The 14,903-nt window shown below is 39.8% G+C and overlaps 1 protein-coding gene across 1 annotated transcript; it reads right to left on the reverse strand.

Annotated features, from left to right (window-relative positions):
- Positions 1-5,693: 5,693 nt before the first annotated feature.
- LOC130705747 (histone H2A type 1-J-like) lies at positions 5,694-6,080 on the reverse strand. Its single transcript, XM_057534574.1, has one exon. It carries the CDS (start codon positions 6,078-6,080, stop codon positions 5,694-5,696), a length of 387 nt encoding a protein of 128 aa, XP_057390557.1.
- Between the last annotated feature and the right edge of the window lie 8,823 nt (positions 6,081-14,903).

Consider the following 14,903-nt stretch of genomic DNA (forward strand, 5'->3'; position numbering starts at 1 on the left):
TAGCCATTATTATTGTGGTTTTCTAAATTTAACGTTTTTAAATCCATACAGATCCTGGCATGCTGTGCCCGGCACACTAATCAATAATTAATAGTAATGAGTTAGTTACATATTGAAACTACTTATTATGTCAATTTTCAATCATACACTAAAATAGAGAGGATAATGAATTTTCATATACTCAAAATTTCCACAGTAATAATCATTTTGCCATTCTTCATCATCTACCCTCCTTTTTTTGGATGCAGTATATCAAAATAAATGCCAGACATCATAGCACTCTACCTGTAATTACTTGAATACTTTATGTCTGAGATAGATTTTTTTAAATTAAAGACTTTTTCTTAAAATATGTATTTTTCAATTGAACACGTGTGTTATGTGCTAGTTTGTTAAGTATTTTATTTTATTTTTTTTAACATCTTTATTGGAGTATAATTGCTTTACAATGGTGTGTTAGTTTCTGCTTTATAACAAAGTGGATGAGTTATACATATACATATATCCTCATATCTCTTCCCTCTTGCGTCTCCCTCCCTCCCACCCTCCCTAACCCACCCTTCTAGGTGCTCACAAAGCACCTAGCTGATCTCCTTGTGCTATGCGGCAGCTTCCCACTAGCTATTTTATATCTGGTAGTGTATATACGTCCATGCCACTCTCTCCTTTTGTCCTAGCTTACCCTACCCCCTCCCCGTGTCCTCAAGTCCATTCTCTAGTAGGTCTGCGTCTTTATTTCTGTCTTGCCCCTAGGTTCTTCATGACCTTTTTTTTTTTTTTGGTTCCATATATATGTCTTAGCATACAGTGTTTGTTTTTCTCTTCCTGACTTACTTCACTCTGTATGACAGACTCTAGGTCCATCCACCTCACTACAAATAACTCAATTTCGTTTCTTTTTATGGCTGAATAATATTCCATTGTATATACGTGCCTCTTCTTCTTTATCCATTCATCTGTTGACGGACACTTAGGTTGCTTCCATGTCCTGGTTATTATAAGTAGAGCTGAAATGAACATTGTGGTACATGACTCTTTTTGAATTATGGTTTTCTCAGGGTATATGCCCAGTAGTGGGATTGCTGGGTCGTATGGTAGTTCTATTTTTAGTTTTTTAAGGAACCTCCATACTGTTCTCCATAGTGGCTGTATCAATTTACATTCCCACAAACAGTGCAAGAGGGTTCCCTTTTCTCCATACCCTCTCCAGCATTTATTGTCTGTAGATTTTTTGACGATGGCCATTCTGACCGGTGTGAGATGGTATCTCACTGTAGTTTTGATGTGCATTTCTCTAATGATTAATGATGTTGAGCATTCTTTCATGTGTTTGATGGCAATCTGTATATCTTCTTTGGAGAAATGTCTATTTAGGTCTTCTGCCCATTTTTGGATTGGGTTGTTTGTTTTTTTCATATTGAGCTGCATGAGCTGCTTGTAAATTTTGGAGATTAATCCTTTGTCAGCAGCTTCATTTGCAAATATTTTCTCCCATTCTGAGGGTTGTCTTTTCTTCTTGTTTATGGTTTCCCTTGCTGTGCAAAAGCTTTTAAGTTTCATTAGATCCCATTTGTTTATTTTTGTTTTTATTTCCATTTCTCTAGGAGGTGGGTCAAAAAGGATCTTGCTGTCATTTATGTCATAGAGTGTTCTGCCTATGTTTTCCTCTAAGAGTTTGATGGTGTCTGGCCTTACATTTAGGTCTTTAACCCATTTTGAGTTTATTTTTGTGTATGGTGTTAGGGAGTGTTCTAATTTCATTCTTTTACATGTAGCTGTTCAGTTTTCCCAGCACCACTTATTAAAGAGGCAGTCTTTTCTCCACTGTATATTCTTGCCTCCTTTATCAAAGATAAGGCGACCATATGTGTGTGGGTGTATCTCTGGGCTTTCTATCCTGTTCCATTGATCTATATTTCTGTTTTAATGCCAGTACCATACTGTCTTGATTACTGTAGCTTTGTAGTATAGTCTGAAATCAGGGAGCCTGATTCCTCCAGCTCAGTTTTTCTTTCTCAAGATTGCTTTGGCTATTTGGGGTCTTTTGTGTTTCCATACAAATTGTGAAATTTTTTGTTCTAGTTCTGTGAAAAATGCCATTGGTAGTTTGATAGGGATTGCATTGAATCTGTAGATTGCTTTGGGTAGTAGAGTCATTTTCACCATGTTGATTCTTCCAATCCAAGAACATGGTATATCTCTCCATCTATTTGTATCATCTTTAATTTCTTTCATCAGTGTCTTACAGTTTTCTGCATACAGGCCTTTTGTTTCCGTAGGTAGGTTTATTCCTAGGTATTTTATTCTTTTTGTTGCAGTGGTAAATGGGAGTGTTTTCTTAATTTCTCTTTCAGATTTTTCATCATTAGTGTATAGGAATGCAAGAGATTTCTGTGCATTAATTTTGTATCCTGCTACTTTACCAAATTCATTGATTAGCTCTAGTAGTTTTCTGGTAGCATCTTTAGGATTATCTATGTATAGTATCATGTCATCTGCAAACAGTAGACAGTTTTACTTCTTCTTTTCCGATATGGATTCCTTTTATTTCTTTTTCTTCTCTGATTGCTGTGGCTAAAAATTCCAAAACTATATTGAATAATAGTGGTGAGAGTGGAAACCTTGTCTTGTTCCTGATCTTAGTGGAAATGCTTTCAGGTTTTCACCATTGAGGACGATGTTGGCTGTGGGTTTGTCATATATGGCCTTTATCATGTTGAGGTAAGTTCCCTCTATGCCTACTTTCTGGAGGGTTTTTATCATAAATGGGTGTTGAATTTTGTCGAAAGCTTTCTCTGCATCTATTGAGATGATCATATGGTTTTTCTCCTTCAATTTGTTAATATGGTGTATCTCATTGATTAATTTGCATATATTGAAGAATCATTGCATTCCTGGGATAAACCCCACTTGATCATGCTGTATGATCCTTTTATTGTGCTGTTGGATTCTGTTTACTACTGTTTACTAGTATTTTTGCATCTATGTTCATCAGTGACATTGAGCTGTAGTTTTCTTTTTTTGTGACATCTTTATCTGGTTTTGGTATCAGGGTGATGGTGGCCTCGTAGAATGAGTTTGGGAGTGTTCCTCCCTCTGCTATATTTCGGAAGAGTTTGAGAAGGATAGGTGTTAGCTCTTCTATAAATGTTTGATAGAATTCGCCAGTAAGCCATCTAGTCCTGGGCTTTTGTTTCTTGGAGGATTTTTAATCACAGTTTCAATTTCAGTGCTTGTGATTGGTCTGTTCATATTTTTTGTTTCTTCCTGGTTCAGTCTCAGAAGGTGGTGCGTTTCTAAGAATTTGTCCATTTCTTCCATGTTGTCCATTTTACTGGCATATAGTTGCTTGTAGTAATCTCTCATGATCCACTGTATTTCTGCAGTGTCAGTTGTTACTTCTCCTCTTTCATTTCTAATTCTATTGATTTGAGTCTTCTCCCTTCTTTTCTTGATGGGTCTGGCTAATGGTTTATCAATTTTGTTTATCTTCTCAAAGAACCAGCTTTTAGTTTTATTGATCTTTGCTATAGTTTCCTCCATTTCTTTTTCATTTATTTATGATCTGATCTTTATGATTTCTTTCCTTCTGCTAACTTTGGGGTATTTTTGTTCTTCTTTCTCTAATTGCTTTAGGTGTAAGGTTAGGTTGTTTATTTGAGATGTTTCTTGTTTCTTAAGGTAGGATTGTATTGCTATAAACTTCCCTCTTAGAACTGCTTTTGCTGCATCCTATAGGTTTTGGGTTTTTGTGTTTTCATTGTCATTTGTTTCTAGGTATTTTTTGATTTCCTCTTTGATTTCTTCAGTGATCTCTTGGTTATTAAGCAGTGTGTTGTTTAGTCTCCATGTGTTTGTATATTTTACAGATTTTTTCCTGTAATTGATATCTAGCCTCATAGCGTTGTGGTCAGAAAAGATACCTGATACGATTTCCATTTTCTTAAATTTACCAAGGCTTGATTTGTGACCCAAGATATGGTCTATCCTGGAGAATGTTCCATGAGCACTTGAGAAGAAAGTGTATTCTGTTGTTTTTGCATGGAATGTCCTATAAATATCAATTAAGTCCATCTTGTTTAATGTATCATTTAAAGCTTGTGTTTCCTTATTTATTTTCATTTTGGATGATCTGTCCATTGGTGAAAGTGGGGTGTTAAAGTCCCCTACTATGATTGTGTTACTCTCTATTTCCCCTTTTATGGCAGTTAGCATTTGCCTTATGTATTGAGGTGCTCCTATGTTGGGTGCATAAATATTTACAATTGTTATATGTTCTTCATGGATTGATGCCTTGATCATTATGCAGTGCCCTTCTCTGTCTCTTGTAATAGTCTTTGTTTTAAAGTCTATTTTGTCTGATATGAGAATTGCTACTCCAGCTTTCTTTTGATTTCCATTTGCATGGAATATCTTTTTCCATCCCCTCACTTTCAGTCTGTATGTGTCCTAGGTCTGAAGTGGGTCTCTTGTACACAGCATATATACGGGTCTTGTTTTTGTATCCATTCAGCAGTCTATGTCTTTTGGTTGGAGCATTTAATCCATTTACATTTAAGGTAATTATCGATATGTATCTTCCTATTACCATTTTCTTAATTGCTTTGGGTTTGTCTTTGTAGGTCTTTCCCTTCTCTTGTGTTTCCTGCCTAGAGAAGTTCATTTAGCGTTTGTTGTAAATCTGATTTGGTGGTGCTGAATTCTCTTAGCTTTTGCTTGTCTGTAAAGGTTTTAATTTCTCTGTCAAATCTGAATGAGACCCTTGCTGGGTAGAGTAATCTTGGTTGTAGGTTTTTCCCTTTCATCACTTTAAATATGTCCTGTCACTGCCTTCTGGCTTGCAGAGTTTCTGCTGAAAGATCAGCCGTTAACCTTATAGGCATTCCCTTGTATGTTATTTGTTGTTTTTCCCTTGCTGGTTTTAATATTTTTTGTTTGTATTTAATTTTTGATAGTTTGATTAATATGTGTCTTGATGTGTTTCTCCTTGGATTTATCCTGTATGGGACTCTCTGTGCTTCCAGGACTTGATTAACTATGTCCTTTCCCATATTAGGGAAGTTTTCAAGTATAATCTCTTCAAATATTTTCTCAGTCCCTTCCTTTTTTTTTTTTTTTTTTTGGCTTAAACAACAAACATTTATTTCTCATAGTTCTGGAATCTGGGAAGTCCAAGAGCAAGGTGCCAACAGATTCCATGTCTGGTGAAGACCTGCTTCCTGGTTTGTAGGTGCTGCCATCTCTCTGTGTGCTCATGTGATTTCTTCTTTGTGGGCTCCAGGAGTGGGTGGGGAGCTCTGGTCTCTTCTTCTTACAAGAGTGCTAATCCCACCTTGAGGATTTTACCTTCATGACCTCATCTAAACCCATTTACCTCCCAAGCCCCCATCTCCAAATACCATTACATTGGGGGGTTAGGATTTCAATATATGAAAGGGGGGCAGGGGGCTCAAACATTCAGTCCCATAGCATTTCTTTTCTAAATTGTAACTGGAATGATACCCACCTAAAGTGCATTCATGTTACATATGTAGCCCATAAATGGTCTGTACTGAATATCTCTTCCATGTTTTCTTTAAAGCCTCATTCTCTTCTCTTTTGGGGCCTCAACTATTCACTTTGAAGCCTTCACATTATGGTACAAAACTGGAACCCAGGACTGGATAAGTGAAGTGATTGCTGCATCTTGTTACTTATTTGGTCCTGTGGTGGCTCTCGGTCTTCTTAGGCAGCAGCACGTCCTGGATGTTGGGCAAGACGTCGCCCTGCGTGATGGTGACTTTGCCCAGCAGCTTGTTGAGCTCCTTGTCATTGCGGATGGCCAGCTGCAGGTGGCGCGGGATGATACGCATCTTCTTGTTGTCGCGGGCCGCGTTGCCTGCCAGCTCCAGGATCTTGGCCGTCAGGTACTCCAGCACCGCCGCCAGGTACACCGGCGCGCTGGCCCCAACCCACTCGGCGTAGTTGCCCTTGCGGAGCAAGCGGTGCACCCGGCCCACGGGGAACTGAAGCCCGGCCCGCGAAGACCGAGTCTTTGCCTTAGCGCGAGCCTTACCGCTTTGTTTGCCTCGCCAGTACATTATGAGCTGAGCAACATCTCCTCAACTAGCTATCCTCCCTTCCTTTTTGTCTTCTTCTTCTGGGACCCCTATAATTCGAATGTTGGTGTGTTTAATGTTGTCCCAGAGGTCTCTGAGACTGTCCTCAATTCTTTTCATTCTTTTTTTTTATTCTGCTCTGCAGTAGTTATTTCCACTATTTTATCTTCCAGGTCACTTTTCCGTTCTTCTGCCTCCGTTATTCTGCTATTGATCTCTTCTAGAGAATTTTACATTTCATTTATTTTGTTTTTCCTCATTGTTTGTTTGCTCCTTAGTTCTTCTAGGTCCTTGTTAAACGTTTCTTGTATTTTCTGCATTCTGTTTCCAAGATTTGGATCATCTTTACTATCATTAGTCTGAATTCTTTTTCAGGTAGACTGCCTATTTCTTCATTTGTTTGTTCTGGTGGGTTTTTACCTTGCTCCTTTATCTGCTGTGTGTTTCTCTGTCTTCTCATTTTGCTTAACGTACTGTGTTTGGGGTCTCCTTTTCGCAGGTTGCAGGTTTGTAGTTCCCTTTGATTTTGGTGTCTGTCCCCAGTGCCTAAGGTTGGTTCAGTGGGTTGTGTAGGCTTCCTGGTGGAGGGGACTAGTGCCTGTGTTCTGGTGGATGAGGCTGGATCTTGTCTTTCTGATGGGCAGAACCGTGTCCGGTGGTGTGTTTTGGGATGCCTGTGACCTTATTATGATTTTAGGCAGCCTCTCTTCTAATGGGTGGAGTTGTGTTGCTGTCTTGCTAGTTGTTTGGCATAGGGTGTCCAGCATTGTAGCTTGCTGGTCGTTGAGTGGAGCTGGGTCTTAGTATTGAGATGGAGATCTATGGGAGATTTTCACCATTTGATATTATGTGCAGCTGGAAGGTCTCTTGTGGACCAGTGTCCTCAACTTGGCTCTCCCACCTCTGAGGCACAGCCCTGATGCCTGGCTGGAGCACCAAGAGCCTGTCATCCACATGGCTCAGAAGAAAAGGGAGAAAAAAAGAAAGAAAGAAAGAAAGAAAAAGATAAAATTAAATTAAATTAAGTTATTAAAATAAAAAGTAATTATTTTTAAAAAAATTTTTAAGTAATAACAGAAAAAAAGAAAGAAAGAAGAGACCAACCAAACCAAAACACAAATCCACCAATGATAACAAGTGCTAAAACTATACAAAAACAAAAAAAACAAAAAAACGGACAGAACCCTAGGACAAATGGTAAAAGCAAACCTATACTGACAAAATCACACACAGAAGCATACACATACATGCTCACAAAAAGAGAAAAAGGGAAAATATATATATATATATCATTGCTCCCAAAATCCACCTCCTCAATTTGGGATGATTCGTTGTCTATTCAAGTATTCCACAGATGCAGGGTACATCAAGTTGACTGTGGAGATTTAATCCGCTGCTCCTGAGGCTGCTGGGAGAGATTTCCCTTTCTCTTCTTTGTTCGCACAGCTCCGGGGTTCAGCTTTGGTTTGGCCCCGCCTCTGCATGTAGGTCGCCTGAGCATGTCTGTTCTTTGCTCAAACAGGACGGGGATAAAGTAGCAGCTGATTCGGGGGCTCTGGCTCACTCAGGCCGGGGGGGAGGAGGGGTACGGAGTGCAGGGCGAGCCTGCGGTGGCAGAAGCCAGTGTGACGTTGCACCAGCCTGAGGCGCACTGTGTGTTCTCCCGGGGAAGTTGTCCCTGAATCATGGGGCCCTGGCAGTGGCGGGCTGCACAGGCTCCCAGGAGGGGAGGTGTGGATAGTGACCTGGGCTTGCACACAGGCTTCTTGGTGGCTGCAGCAGCAGCCTTAGCATCTCATGCTTGTCTCTGGGATCCACGCTGATAGCCGCAGCTCGCACCCATCTCTGGAGCTCCTTTAAGGGGTACTCTTAATCCCCTCTCCTTGCGCACCAGGAAACAAAGAGGCAAGAAAAAGTCTCTTACCTCTTTGGCAGCTCCAGACTTTCTCCCGGACTCCCTCCCGGCTAGCTGTGGCACACTAGCCCCCTTCAGGCTGTGTTCATGCCGCCAACCCCAGTTCTATCCCTGGGATCCGACCGAAGTGGAGCCTCAGCTCCCAGCCCCCGCCCACCCCGGCGGGGGAGCAGACAAGCCTCTCGGGCTGGTGAGTGCTGGTCGGCACCGATCCTCTGTGTGGGAATCTCTCCGCTTTGCCCTCCGCACCCCTGTGGCTGCGCTCTCCTCCGTGGCTCCGAAGCCTCCCCCCTCCGTCACCCGCAGTCTCTGCCCGCGGAGGGCCTTCCTAGTATGTGGAAACCTTTCCTTCTTCACAGCTCCCTCCCCGAGGTGCAGGTCCCGTCCCTATTCTTTGTCTCTGTTTTTTCTTTTTTCTTTTGCCCTACCCAGGTACGTGGAGAGTTTCTTGCCTTTTGGGAGGTCTGAGGTCTTCTGCCAGCATTCAGTAGGTGTTCTGTAGGAGTTGTTCCACATGTAGATGTATTTCTGATGTATTTGTGGGGAGGAAGGTGATCTCCACGTCTTACCCTTCCGCCATCTTGAAGCTCCACCTAATTAAAGACTTTTAAATGTTAGGACCTTGTATTAGTTTGCTACAGTTGGCATAACAAAGTACCAGAGACTGGGTGGCTTAAACAACAGAAATTTTCTCACAATGCTGGAGGCTATATGTCCAAGTTCAAGGTGTTGGCAGGGTTGGTTTCTTCTGAGCCCTCTCTGCTTGGCCAACTTGATGGCCATCTTCCCCTGTGTCTTTACATTGTCTTCCTTCTCTGCGTGCTTGTGTCCTAATTTCCTCTTCTTCTATGGACATGAGTCATATTGGAATTAGGCCCACCCTTATGATCTTATTTTACTTTAATTACTTCTTTAATAGGCCCTATCTCTAAATACAGTCACATTCTGAGGTACTGGGGGTTAGGACCTCAATATATAAATTTGGGGGAGGACACAATTTAACCCATAACAGACCTATATAATGAGAGAGAATTGTAATGACCATGGAAATGCCTGGCTCAGGTCTCCCTTTGTAGATTTTCTGCAATGAACAGCATCGTCGGATGGCAGTCTCCAGTGTCTGCACCTTGAGATCTGCTGTAATGTTTACACCAAAGCCACACTCTCTCCAAGATGCTCTCAGCGAATGATGGCACAGTGAGGACACTGGAGCCAGGCCATTTCTGCCCTACATGGATCTCCTCTAATGGGCAATAATTGTTGTGTCTCTTCAACGTCCTGGTTGAGAGTTTCTCAGAGCTGCACACAGTGCGAGGACCTTCCTCCCTCCCTCCCTCCCTTCCTTTCTTCTCTTTCTCTTTTTACAAGTGTGGGACCTGAATCATGGTCTAAAACCTCTCTCTACCTACTCCTGCTCTCTCTTTTCTTCTTCCTGCCCAGGTATTTCCCCTAATAAACCTCGTACATGTCTAATTCTATCTAGATGTCTGCTTCTTGGACAAAAGAAGCATACAAATAATAAATGTTGAAATCTATAATAAAGCCATTAAGTAAATGAATGTTGGGAGTCAGGTTTTTCACTGTTGGAATGAGATGTTTCAGATAAGCAAGAACAGGAGGTAGTCTGTGTGGTAATGGATTCCAGTTGGAGACACCAACATTAACTCATGTTTACCTTAATGTACATGAAGATGGTTACATATAAAATATTTATCGATATGTGCATATACATGGGTTAGTGTACACACATATATTTCTTTGCTTTGTCAGCTAAGAAAACTCAGAAAAATGACATTTTGGTAGCAAAATAACTCATATCTTGGTTTCTAATGCTGTTCTTCAATAAAAGGAATCAGGGCTCTTTGAAGAAATAGTTGATCCCAGTACTGGGGCAGGATATCTACAAGATGAACCTAGAGCATCTTTTAAATGCCAGAAAGTATGGAAGTGCTAAACAAAAATAATAATTTAAAAAAAAAAGCCAAACATCCACACACACTCACATGGAAGTACATCAAAGGGACCTAAGAGCCAAAACAAATGGTCCCCTATGGCCAAAGCTGGAATAATTTGAGCAGCAAAATTAACTTGTATTGGAGTATAATGCAAAGTAAAAAATAAATATTTACAATTCCATATGGATATAAGTACATGATTAAATAAATAAGTAAATAAATGGGGGGGGGGATTTCCTGAGCAGAAGAATTTTAAATAATTTATGTAGATACTCCACCCTGAAGGAACTGCAGCATAACTCCCCACTGCCTAATTGTGGGCTGCACATAGTGACTTCCTTCCTAAGAGTACAGTATGGAAAAAGGGGAGAAAGAGTAACTTTACAGTGGAGAAATTGATAAACACAACTTTAGCCAGACGATCAAGGTGAGCATTAAGAATGATAAATCATATTGATAGTATGTACCCTTGATATGCTGTGATGAAAATAGTACTTTACTTCTGTGATCATGCTCTCAAAAACTCATAACTCCAGTCTAATCATATGAAAAGCATCAGACCAATCCCAAGTGAGGGACAATCTATAAAATCCCTGACCAGTACTTGTCAAAACTGTCAAGGTCATCAAAAACAAGGAAAGTCTGAGTAACTGTCACAGCCAGGAGGATCCTAAGGAAACATAAGAGCTAAATGTAAAGTGGCATCCTGGATGGTAGCATGGAACAGAAAAAGGACATTAGGCGAAAACTATGGAAATCTGAATAAAATGCGGACGTAACATAATTGTTTCATTAATTATAATTGTTCCATACCACTTTAAGGTGCTCATAATAGGGGAAACTAGGGGAAAATAGGGTTATGTGGAAACTCTTTGTATTCTTTCACAGTCTTTCTGTAAATCTAAAATTGTTCTAAAATAAAAAGCTCATTTAAAAATTTTTTTAAATCTATAAGACAAAATGCCATGTGGATTATGATTGCAATAACTAATATTTATTTAGCACTCTCCAGGCTACAATGCACTCTCTACTGCATTAACTCATTGAATGATAAATCCATTGCCTTCAGAATTTTATGATGAGATCATGTTATGAAGCCTGTCTAAAAAGCACATTAATAAAACATGTAACTGTCATTATTTCAATAAAATCATGTTCTGCTCAGGAAAAAAAAGAAGAAGAATCATAAAGGACCTGAATTTACCAGCACAGCTTTTAATTTCTGGCAAATTTCACATCTCTGCTCTGTGTGTCAAATCTGTTCTGGGCATGTTGGGTTCTACTGTGCAGATCTCCAGTGATTTTAACAGTAGTTGTGAATACTTAATGAAATTCATCATGCATTTGTAACAAATTGCTCACCTTCCCAACCCCAGACAGAAATGTGGAAGTAGAAAAAAAAAGGAGCTCGTGATGAATTCTATCCCTCCTCACCAGAGCGGGATGGAGTAATTGACAGGACAGGTGCCTGCCAGAGATCCAGCTAGTGCTCTGGTGTTTCAGGGCTGCCCCCTTCCATATGCACCTTTCTGTTCATCCTCCTCTCCAACACCACTCTCCCTGCCATGTCACTTCACTCCTTCGCATTCTTCTGCTCATGTGTCACTTTCCCCTCTCCTCTTCATTGCTTTAGGCTAATCAGGAAAACTCAGAAAATCCCCCAAATCCTACTGATGCCAGCATGTGGTACTCAGGAAAAATAGGTGGCTAACTGTAGATTAGAGTATTAATACACTTCTCTGATCCCACAGATGCCCTAGAGCACTTACTCACTCACTTTTACAAAATTTCTCATTTCCTTATTTCATTTTCCCTTGAACATACAAAAATCAGGCAGGAACCAAATACGGGGGCAGTACTCATGTATGGGATGCCCTCACACTCGAAATGGAATTAAGCATTTCGAGGGGCCTGTGAGGAAAATGACTATAACTCATCATAAACCTATAATATGTAGACTGAAAAGAAAATCCTCACACAAATTCCAAATATTCTTGATCATAAGGCAACAAAAGGACTCAAGGTGCAGAACCTGAGTGAAGGCTCTGCCACATTCTAACCATGTGACCTGAGACTCACAGGCTCAGTGTCCTTATTTGTAAAATTGAAATATTAACAGCAGCACCTAAAGGGATCATGAAATATAAAGGTAATAATGTGCTTAGGGTACACTATTAGCATTCAGTAAATATCAGAGAAGAAAAAAATCTATTTGGGATGAGAGTAGCATATGCTACACTGACTCTTGCTTCCAGGTCCACATTGTATAAAAATAACAAAAATTCATCTTGATCACAGGATGGTACATGTTAATTTTCTTTTCTGTTATGCTTTTGAAGGAAATCTTGAACATTAGTTTAAATAAATTATGTAGCCTAGTATTCATACATAGAGTTACAAACATTAGCATATCAGAAATATCTAGCCCTAAATCTGGCACTTACTTTTAGAAAGACAAACACTAACGAAATATGTATGTGACTTAGAAGTTGACATTATCAGTGTTCAGTCAGCTTTTCGGAAGCAAACCATTTATTTAAAAAAACTTTTTTTTAATATTTGTTTATTTGGTTGCACCAGGTCTTAGTTGGGGCTCACCAGCTCCTTAGTTGCAGCACGTGGGCTCCTTAGTTGTGGCATGTGAACTCTTAGTTGCAGCATGCATGTGGGATCCAGTTCCCTGAGCAGGGATCGAACCCAGGCCCCCTGCATTGGGAACGCAGAGCATTATCCACTGCGCCACCAGGGAAGTCCCTTAAAATATATTTTTTTAATAAATTTATTTATTTTATTTATTTATTTTTGGCTGTGTTGGGTGTTCATTGCTGCACGCGGGCTTTCTCTACTTGTGGTGAGCGGGGGCCACTCTTCCTTGCAGTGAGCGGGCTTCTCACTGTGGTGGCTTCTCTTGCTGCGGAGCATGGGCTCTAGGTGTGCGGGCTTCAGTAGTTGCGGCTCGCAGGCTCAGTAGTTGTGGTGCACGGGCTTAGCTGCTCCACGGCATGTGGGATCTTCCCGGACCAGGGCTCAAACCCACGTCCCCTGCACTGGCAGGCGGATTCTTAACCACTGCGCCACCAGGGAAGCCCCCTTAAAATATTTTTAAGTCAAGCACTTAGCAGTATTCTTAGCATATAAGTTTTCTATATATTTTGGAAGAATGAATGATAACAAATATATTAAAATACTACATAATATTTAGGGAGAACATCTGATGAATATACATAGTATATAAGTAAAACTAACTTTTAAGTTCTCTATACAGAGAAATTTTAAAAAATCTATCAGAACAGTTCTTTGGGTACCTCTGCTTGCTGCATTTGGATGGCTACCTTATCATCACCACCACCAAAAAAAATTTCTAGACAAAATCATTGCCATGTCTTAAAGCATTTGATATGGACTCTGCTTCAGAGTTCAAATTGCTTCAAGTTGTGTGCCAACTAAGTACCCACAATTCAGTGGTAGACAAGAGCTATAATCAAGATTGCTGTACATCTCTCCTTATCGCAAGGAACTGAGAAGTTTGGAGCAAGAGTGAGAATGCCAGGAATAAGTAGGATGCATACAAAAAAGTAAGAAAGGAGCACATAGAATTTAAGACAATAGGCAAGCTTACTCTGCTTTTGCACACTAGACATTAATCTAAAAGCATTTTTGATACCTAACCTAGAAGAGTAAGGTAATATTTTCATACCCCTTGGCTTCTGAGTGGCATCTCATAGACGGAAATGAATATTAATTAGCTCAGCCACTCACATTCTTTCTCAGAGAGAACAGAGCAAACTTTTTTCCTATATCAAATTAACATGATAAGATAATTAATATTTAGGCATTTTTTTCTTGCTTTTTTCAATATTATGAGATAAACATTCAGTTGTGACTAGTCCTTATGATATATAAGGCATAAGTTATTTCCCTTTTTTTTTTTCTCCAACATGTAAGTAATTGCTAAGGGACACTCCTTACATCAGCAAACAAGATGATACTGACACTGTGTCCAACTCTTAATATAGAGACAATTAATTAGGCAAAATTTGTCACTGTTCAGGAAACATTCAAACTTCACAGCATTCACTAAATGACACGTCACTTAAGGCATCATATTTACAACTCAGCTCACAGGCACATCTTCCTGAATACATGAAGCTGAAAACTACAAAGAAACCGATTGGTTCATGGAGAAGCCTTCAGCCAGTCAATAAAATGAGAGCTGGAAAATAGATCACAGAAAAAGTCACTATAAAGCAGAGTTCCAAATTCAATGGGGATGTGGCTTTTTGACCTGCTACCAACAAAGACTGAAATGTTATTCATTTCCCCCATATTTTCATGTAAATTTAATTTTAATGAAATGGCTGACTTGCTAACCCTGGAGACTGGTGATCTATTAATCTACAGAAGGAGTCTTAATGGTGAACTCTTCAAACAAGCACTTTTTCATTCCTTTAACCTCTCTTTCCATTTAAAACACTATGCTGTGCCCCTTTAGAATATAGTTACTGGAATGAAAATGAAGAGAAATATGAATGTTTTATACTTGCTCCCTTACCCCCAAAGGAATGAGTGTATGATCCTTAAAAGCCAGAAAATTACTCCCTGAACATGTCATGAAAACAATAGCAAATTTAAAAGTCTAATCCTTTCTCATAAAATAAGAGCAAAGAAACTACCCAAAAGATGTAGAGATTGGCAGAAAACAAAGAATCAAAGGTGACTGAAAGAGTCATAATGTAAGAATGCCTTGAGCTTGACTTTTCACTTCTAGAAAATTGGATGTTACATTTTTCAAATGTTCCTTGAGTTTTCAAAATGTCATGGAAGAAGGCAGTAACTGCTTTTTTAAGTTCTCATTAAAGTTTCTTTGATTCACATATGGATATATGAAAGAAATTGATTTCTGCTATTAGTTATGTTGGACCAACTCTCCCCCGA

The sequence above is a fragment of the Balaenoptera acutorostrata genome, chromosome 19, assembly GCF_949987535.1.
Source record: "Balaenoptera acutorostrata chromosome 19, mBalAcu1.1, whole genome shotgun sequence".
Taxonomy (NCBI): Eukaryota; Metazoa; Chordata; class Mammalia; order Artiodactyla; family Balaenopteridae; genus Balaenoptera; species Balaenoptera acutorostrata.

What these genes read in the sequence shown, in the direction of transcription:
- LOC130705747 (XM_057534574.1), bottom strand. Translation starts at nt 6,080, where the DNA reads ATGTACTGGCGAGGCAAACAAAGCGGTAAGGCTCGCGCTAAGGCAAAG.